The sequence below is a fragment of the Nicotiana tabacum genome, chromosome 12 (assembly GCF_000715075.1).
Source record: "Nicotiana tabacum cultivar K326 chromosome 12, ASM71507v2, whole genome shotgun sequence".
Lineage (NCBI taxonomy): Eukaryota > Viridiplantae > Streptophyta > Magnoliopsida > Solanales > Solanaceae > Nicotiana > Nicotiana tabacum.
This window is the reverse complement of record NC_134091.1, coordinates 45,321,562-45,330,404: the sequence shown is the minus strand read 5'-3', so window position 1 is coordinate 45,330,404 and position 8,843 is coordinate 45,321,562. Positions and strand designations below refer to the sequence as shown.

At 33.6% G+C, this 8,843-nt stretch overlaps 1 protein-coding gene across 1 annotated transcript; it reads right to left on the bottom strand.

Moving 5' to 3' along the window:
* Positions 1–851: 851 nt before the first annotated feature.
* On the bottom strand, positions 852–2,720 carry LOC107812382 (sugar transport protein 12). Its single transcript, XM_075227583.1, has one exon. The coding sequence runs from the start codon at positions 2,647–2,649 to the stop codon at positions 958–960; it is 1,692 nt and encodes a 563-aa protein (XP_075083684.1). The 5' UTR covers positions 2,650–2,720; the 3' UTR covers positions 852–957.
* Between the last annotated feature and the right edge of the window lie 6,123 nt (positions 2,721–8,843).

Here is an 8,843-nt window from a genome sequence, read left to right as displayed (position 1 = left end):
AAAGTTACCACTCTCTTTTATCATACAACCGAAACTACCATCCCATCTTTATAACTAAGTTCATCTTTTAAGGTGTTTTCTTCATACTTTCTTAATAATTCATGTATTTATGAACGTCGTTTCCGGTTTTGATGAAATGGATATAAAATTTGGCATGTCTTATAATTAGAGTATACATCGATTTCCTAAACGCCAAATGGTTTAATTCAATTTGTAGGAGCTTGAGTTCTGATATGAAGAGGCTAAAAAACTGTCCTGCAGCATTATCAGTTCAGTACCTTAGTGGTGTAACTTTGTTGCTTAGCATCATCATATATTATTCTATTAATGTGATTTTCTTTCCTATTACTGTAGCAAATATACAAGTCTGTGCCTGTAAAGAGAAGCTTTGGTCAATCTATTACCAATGACTGCCTCAGGGATAACATGATTACCACCTCATATTTGCCTTTTCACAATGTTACTGCACATCAACTTATCCCTTCCAAGTAAAAGCACATAGGATTGCTGTCGCATATGAAGATACATTTGGCCCTCGAGATTTATGGAAGTTGAACATAAGTTAGCTTTTCTTTGTAACCTTATCCTAATTAATAAGTCGTAGAGTTAGTAGCCTTGTTGGGAACTAAAGTTAACAAGAAACCAGAAAACGTTATGGTATGATTGAAAATTCCAAGTTATAAGCTGATTACAATTTTGGAGCTCCAGAATGCCATTTTCCTAAGGTGCTGAATTTGAGTTATTTCGACTAAGTATCAATGACCACTCTGCTTCTCACCACAAAGAATGATAAAATGTTGAAAACAAGAATATATTGAACAAAAAAGGAAAAACAATGCCATTAAATAAAAACTATAGTAAGTAGTTACAAAGTCAAAAACAAAGTAGAGCACACCGGTTCCAAAACACTAAAAAGAGAAAACAGATACTCTAAAAACCAGTAATCTAAACTCAGACTCAGACTACTTCCATTCTAAGCTTTGTTCCATTCCCTTGTGGCTTTGATTCTCCATCTTCATCTACGAACTTCTTCCAGAACCAATGCTCTCTCCAAATTTGTGACATCTCTTCAATAGGTATGTTCTTGGTTTCGGGCACGTACAAGTAGATAAACATAGTCATTATAAACACAAAGGCCGCAAAGAATATGAATAAACCAAACTTCATCCCACAAAGCATCTTCAAGAAAATTTGAGCCACTAGAAACGTAAAAAACATGTTCATGGACACAGTAACGCATTGTGCTGCAGATCGAACTTCCAATGGAGATATCTCACTCGGAACCAACCATCCTAACGGACCCCATGAATATGCAAAGTTAGCCACGAATACACATATGCATAAAACCACTAAAGCTGCGTACCAATGAGGTAAAACTCCGGAATTCCCTGTTGTTCCAAATTTTGCCCCAATAAGAGCTGCCAGTGCAGTTTGGAATAAACACATGAAGATGCCACCGTAAAAGAACAATTTTCTCCTGCCAAACTTATCGGTTCCATAGACTGAAAAAAAAGTCGCGAGCAAGTTGACAAGCCCAGTGATGACAGCGGAGATAAGCGAAACATTGCTCTTGAATCCTAATGTTTGGAAAAGTACAGGAGCATAGAACATGACCACATTAATTCCTGTGAGTTGCTGGAATGATGGAATCAAAATTGACAATATCAACTGTGGTCTGTACTTTCGAACGAATACAAGGTTGGTCCATGGCCCTTCTACTTTCTTGGATGCTTCACTCGCCATCAAAAGGTCATTAAATTCAGCTTCGACATTAATAACTTCTCTGATCTCTTTAATTAACTCCTGATCTGCTTCAACACTCTTAACTGCTTTGATCTTTTCAAGCAACACCGCGGCGCCCATTTCACGCAACACCTCTGCTTCAGGATAATCAACTCCTCTTATCTTTCTTAACAATTGTTTGGCCTCCTTTTCCATTCCCCTATCGATCAAAGAACTCGGACTATCAGAAAGAAACATTGACGAAAACAAGATGACTAATGCTGGCACGGCTGCACCTCCTAAGCTAACCCTCCAACCCCAACCACCAGAAATCTTGTCCGTTCCAAAATTCACTAAATTCGCTATCAGAATCCCGACCGTGATGGACAATTGGAATAAGACATTGAAAGTACCTCTGTAATTGGGTGGAGCAATCTCGGACAAATAAATAGGGACAGACTGATTAGCAAATCCGACACCAATCCCTAAAAGGATACGACCCAAGATGAGCATGCTAATGTGGATAGCAGCAGCGTTGAGGACGGCGCCTGATAAGAAAAAGAGACCTCCAAGGATCATACTACGTATTCTGCCATATTTTTTACTAACATGAGAAGCAGCAATGGACGCAAAAAGGGCAGCCACATAGAGAGAAGATGTGAAAAGGGTTAACAACTGGCTGTCGAACTTGCAGTATTGGTTGGTCGAGGTGTTCAGTGCCTCTTTTCGGTAAACAGACATGAAGAAACGTTGGAGAAAAGGAGCCATAGAAGTAACTCCACCTGAAATTCCAATGTCGTACCCAAAGATCAAACCACCCATGGCTGCCATAATACAAGTCCATTTCACGTACCACGTTAGCTTCCCTGTGTACTCATCCGGATTAATGCCGCCGCCACCGGCAAAAGCAAAGTTTCCACCAGCCATGAATTGTGCAACTGTATCGAAGAAAATATGCAGAAAGAGAAACAGAAGGAAGATTATGTTGAGATGGTGTCCTTGAGAGTGGGGTAGTACGTATATATAGATGTCTAAGAAAACCAAAGTGCAATAGGATTAGGATATCGTTTTATAACTTCTGTCTTCTTTGTTTTATTACATTTACCGATTATAACTTCCTAAATTGGGTAGGACTATGTTTTTCTTTTCATGTCATAATAATAACGTGGTAGATTGCAATAATATCGGTGTTATTATCTAATCGGGGAAAATATGTAACTTTTGAGGGGACTATGGTTTTCGGATTTTTTCCCGACAAAGTCTTCCATATCACAAAATATGTAACTTTTTCTCCAAATATTTTTTTAATCTTAGTAAGATACAATTATATAATGTATTTTTCAAGAAAATAACATAATAATATGAGATGAGTCGTAGCACCGTACTAAAATAATCAATAACAAAGATAATAAAAACGCATAAAGAAAATATTACTAATTAATACGCCATAATAAAAATTAACATAATCTAAAAATATTATATAGGTCATGCTAAAATAAATACAGCTAATAAGTACTACGTATTAATTACACAACTAAGCACTAAAGAAAAAAATAAACTAAGTTATGCATTTTCATTATAAACCAATGAAAAACTAAAAAATAAATATCCAACACTATTGTCATTACTCATTCCTAGTGTTGAATTGAATTTTCTTTATTAGTATTAGTATTGATTTGAACTTTATTTGACCTACTACCTTTATGGGCTATAAAATTTATTGGATTATTCAAGAAGGTTAAGTCCAAACTTTAAATAATACATTTAAAGAGATAAAATTGTGAACAAGTTTAAAAAATATTTATAAATTATATTACAATAAATATTTATATGTATAAAATATTTTTAAAAATTATATATATGTAATGTCGGGTTGGTTTGGTTTCGGTTTTGACTTTTTTTAGTTAAAACTAAAACAAACCAATTATGGTCGGGATTTTTTCCTAACACCAAACCAAATCACAATTGGTTTTTTTTTTTACGGTTTGACTCAGATTATCGATTTGATGCGATTTATCGATTTTCTTTGTACACCCATAGTTTTTAGTATACGCTAGCCATTTAGTTACTTTAGTTTTTCCCCCTCATCTCATGTTTTGAAATACTAAAACTTAGCCCCAATTAAACCAAGGCGTTTGCTTAAAATTTTGGAACAGATTTTCAATCATCTTTTTTTCTTTTACAAAATTGTTTTTGTACCAAACAATAATAAGAGCTTATTCGACCAAGTTTTTAGGAGGTCAAAAATATATTTTTTTTCTTCAGAAAAAGTGCTTATTTAGAAATATGAGGTATTTGGCCAAAACAGAAAAGTATTTTTGAGCAGCAGCAAAAACGGTTTTTCTACTTTTGGGAAGAAGTTACAAAGTCTAGCTTCTTCTAAGAAGCAGAAGCAGAAGCAAAAAATTATGTTTTTAATGACAAAAATATCCTTAACATAAAACTATAATGCCCAAATTATTCCTTATTAATTTAACCTTTAGTTTTTTATTTTCTCTTTTTTATTTTCACAGTATTTTATTCTTCTTCTCTTATTCTTATTTGGAATAATCTCTCTATTATATATATATCTCTTCTTTTCTCTTCTATCTTTTCTTATTTTCTTTATCTCCTATTACTCTTTAAAATAACAAGGCTAATCGCCAAATTCAAGTACTTTTTTCATAATGTATGATTTTTTTTTCTTTTATAGTATACCAATATTATATGATCGATCTCCAGTTTGTAGTTTTATTAATATTTTCTTTTTGGCATGCATGCGTATAATATAGTTGACACAATGCAATACTACTTAGTTTGTAGTTTTCTCAAGAATTGATAGTGTTTTGCATAGATGTAACTTGCTTGCATATATGATTCTACCAATATTATTGCTTTTATATACTTATATTTTATATTGATTAAATCTTTAATATATATTACTTTATGTTTTATATATAATTTAATTACATAAAAATTAAAAATTAATTAAAATCTTCTATAATAAATATTTAAAATTTCTTTTTTTAAAATAATATTATTTGTAAGGTAAATCTTTACTGTCCTTTATCGTAATTTGGTATTCAAAAGTACTTTTTAGAAAGATTGGCCAAACACAAAATGTTTATCTCTAAAAGTACTTTTTCGAGAAGTATTTTTGAATAAAATTACTTTTCAAAATAAGTAATTTTTGGCAGCTTAACGAAACACACTCTAAATTTTATTAAGTTTCTGTCGGCATTAAAATACTATTAAAAGAATATCTTTCTTGATGTTTAATTGAAAAACAGATACATTTATAAAGGAATTACATATAATTTTTCTCCTTGCTATGAAATATAGCTCAAAGTAACAATATGGAACAAGAAAAAATAAGGTAAGAGATATATAGAGAAAGAGAGAAGATATTTTATTTCTTCTTCAATTGTGTGCTTTTTCCTATCTATTACAAGGCCTTTATATAGGCATGAAAAGTGAAGAAAATATGTCATTGAATATCTCATTAAACATAGAAAATATGTCATTGAATATGTCATTAAGCATTTGAGATAAAGATCATGGAGGAAGAGTAGACATCCACCATAATTTGATATTTCTTATAACACTCCCCCTTGGATGTTCATAGATAATGTGCCTCGTTAAAACCTTATTAGAAAAAAAATTCTAGTGAAGGAAAAAGAGTACACATGTTTAGAAATACGCTTTTTGGTTGCCTCATTAAAAACATTGCAAGGAAAACCCAGTGGGACAAATCTTGTAAGGGAAAAAGAGTACATCGCGTATTAACTACCCCCTGATGAGAGCATCAATTCACATCCTTGAGCCTTCGCATCTCAATCTTGTACACTAGTTTCTTGAAGGTTGGTATCGGTAGAGATTTGGTAAATAAATCAGTCATATTATCACTTGAACGGATCTATTGCACATTAATATCACCATTCTTTTGAAGATCATGTGTAAAAAATAACTTTGGTGAAATGTGTTTTGTCCTATCTCCTTTTATGAATCCTCCCTTCAGTTGGGCTATGCATGCTGTATTGTTTTCATACAAAATTGTGGGTAATTTGTCATACTTTAAACCACATTTGTCTCGAATAAGGTGTATTATAGACCTCAACCATACACATTTTCGACTTGCTTCATAAATAGCAATTATCTCAGCATGATTAGATGAAATAGCCACAATTGATTGCTTAGTCGATCGCCAAGATATTGTAGTGCTTCCACATGTAAACTCATAGCCAATTTGAGGCCTTGTGTGGGTCAGATAAATATCCAACATCTACATAACCAACAAGATCAGGGCTGCAATCATTGAAATAAAATAAGCCTGGAGTCCATTTTAGATACCGCAATATGTGTTTAATTCCATTCCAATATCTCCTTGTAGGAGCAGAGCTATATCTTTCTAAGACATTAACTGAAAAAGTTATGTCAGGCCTTGTAGTGTTAGCAAGATACATTAGTGCACCAATTGCACTAAGATATGATACTTCAGGACCAAGAAGTTCTTCATTCTTTTCTTGAGGTCGGAACGGGTCCTTATTCACATCAAGTGATCGAACAATCATCGGAGTACTTAATGGATGTGCTCCATCCATGTAAAATTATTTCAATACCTTTTCTATGTAGGCAGATTGATGAACAAAAGTCTTGTTTACCAAATGTTCAATTTGCAAACCAAGATATAATTTTGTATTTCTGAGATCTTTCATATCGAATTCCTTCTTTAAATAATCAATTGCCTTTTGGAGTTCTGAAGGAGTTCCAATAAGGTTTATGTCATCAACATACATAACAAGTACAACAAACTCCGATGTTATTTTTTTTATAAAAATACATGGACAAATTACATCATTTATATAACCTTCCTTTAATAAATACTCATTAAGGCGGTTATACCACATTTTTCCTGATTACTTTAGACCATACAAAGATCTTTGCAATTTGATTGAAAATATTTTCCGGGATTTTGAATTATGTGCATCAGGCATTTTAAATCCCTGGGAAATTTTCATATATATCTCATTATTAAGTGAGTCGTAAAGGTAGGTTGTAACCACATCCATTAAATGCATGTCAAACTTTTCACGGACAGCAAGACTACTGAGATAACGGAGCATTATAGCATCCATAACAAGAGAATACGTCTCTTCATAATCGACACAAGGCCTTTGTGAAAATCCTTGTGCAACAAGGCGTGCCTTATATCTTTGTACCTCATTTTCTCATTCCTTTTTCTTACAAAGACCCATTTATATCCAACAAGTTTAACACCATTAGGTGTTTGGACAACAGACCCAAAAACTTCACGTTTCGAGTGAATCCAACTCAGATTGGATTGTTTCTTGCCATTTTGGCCAATCACGTATTTGTCAATATTCTCCTACAGATTGAGGTTCAAGATCCTCATTATCTTGCATAATACTAGATGCAACATTGTATGCAAAGACATAGTCTACCACTATATTCGATTGATTCAAATTTGTCTCAATATCGATTGGATTTATTGATAGTTCCTTATTTTCTTGTGTCTCAGGCTCATCGATATCCTCATGAATCTCATGATTGGTTAAATTATGGGTTTCTTTATGAGACTCTTTCGTAGTATTATCTTGATCATTTATTTTCCTTTTTCTAGGATTTCGATCATTAGAACCCAGTGGTCTGTCACGCTTTAGGCGTGCTTTTGACTCATTAGCTATGACACTAGAAGATTTTCCAACATGGACATCAATACGGATTAGAACATTCTCTGCAGGGATATGTGATTCATTATCAGATTCGTAAATACATCTGGCATATGATTTTCTATTTTCTACAAATGGATAATCTTTTGCACCTCTTTTTCACAAATAGAGGCACGCGGATCAAAATGAGACAATGATGTATTTTTTCACAAAATTTCACCTTTGGTTTCACCAATTTCTCCCTCTAAAATTGGGAAAAATGCCTCATCGAACCGACAATCTGCAAATCGAGCAGTGAATAAATCTCCCGTTAATGTTTCAAGGTAGCGAATAATGGAGGGCGATTCAAACCCAACATATATTCCTAACCTTCTTTGGGGACCCATCTTGGTGCGATATGGCGGTGCTACAAGCACATATACAGCGCATCCAAAAATTCTTAGATGGGATATATTAGGTTCATGACCCAAAACTAATTGTAACGGGGAATATTTATGATAATTTATCGGTCTGAGACTAATTAGCATTGCTGCATACAAAATGGCATGACCCCAGACTGAAGTGGGTAACTTGGTTTTCATGAGTAATGGTCTTGCTATCAATTGCAGACGTTTAATTAAAGGTTCTGCAAGGCCATTTTGAGTGTGAACATGAGCTACAGAATGTTCCACTTTTATTCCAATTGATAAGCAATAATCATTAAATGTCTGGGATGAAAACTCAGTGGCATTATAAGTCTAATAGACTTAATTGGATTATCGAAAAATTGTGCCCGTAATCCGATTATTTGTGCCATTAATTTTGCAAATGCCAGGTTGCGAGATGACAATAGGAATACATGAGACCATCTAGAAGATGCATCTATTAAGACCATAAAATATCTAAACAGCCCACTAGGTGGGTGAATATGTCCACAAATATCCCCTTGTATACGTTCCAAAAACGCAGGAGACTCAACCCCAATCTTTATTGGTGATGGTCTAATAATCAACCTGCCATGATAACAAGAAGTGCAAGAAAATTCATTATTTAAAAGAATCTTTAAATTCTTAAATGGATGCCCATTTGAGTTCTCTATAATTCGTCTCATCATAATTGATTCGGGATGTCCCAATCGATCATGCCAAAGTACAAAAGTATTGGAATTAGTAACCTTTTGGTTTACGATAGAATGTTCCTCAATTGCACTATTCTTGTCCAATACAGGCCACAAGATAAAGATGGGAACTTCTTAATAACCCTTTTTCTGGCCAGAGACATTATTGGTAATGATGAGATATTTGAGATTATTCTCATCTATTATCTCAATATGAAATCCATTTCGGTGGATATCTTTAAAACTCAACAAGTTCCTCTTGGACTTGGAGGAGAACATTGCATTCTCTATGATAAGTATTGTTCCCTTAGGCAGAGTTATAGTAGCTCTTCCATAGCCTTCAATTAATTTTGTAC

What these genes read in the sequence shown, in the direction of transcription:
- LOC107812382 (XM_075227583.1), bottom strand. Translation starts at nt 2,649, where the DNA reads ATGGCTGGTGGAAACTTTGCTTTTGCCGGTGGCGGCGGCATTAATCCG.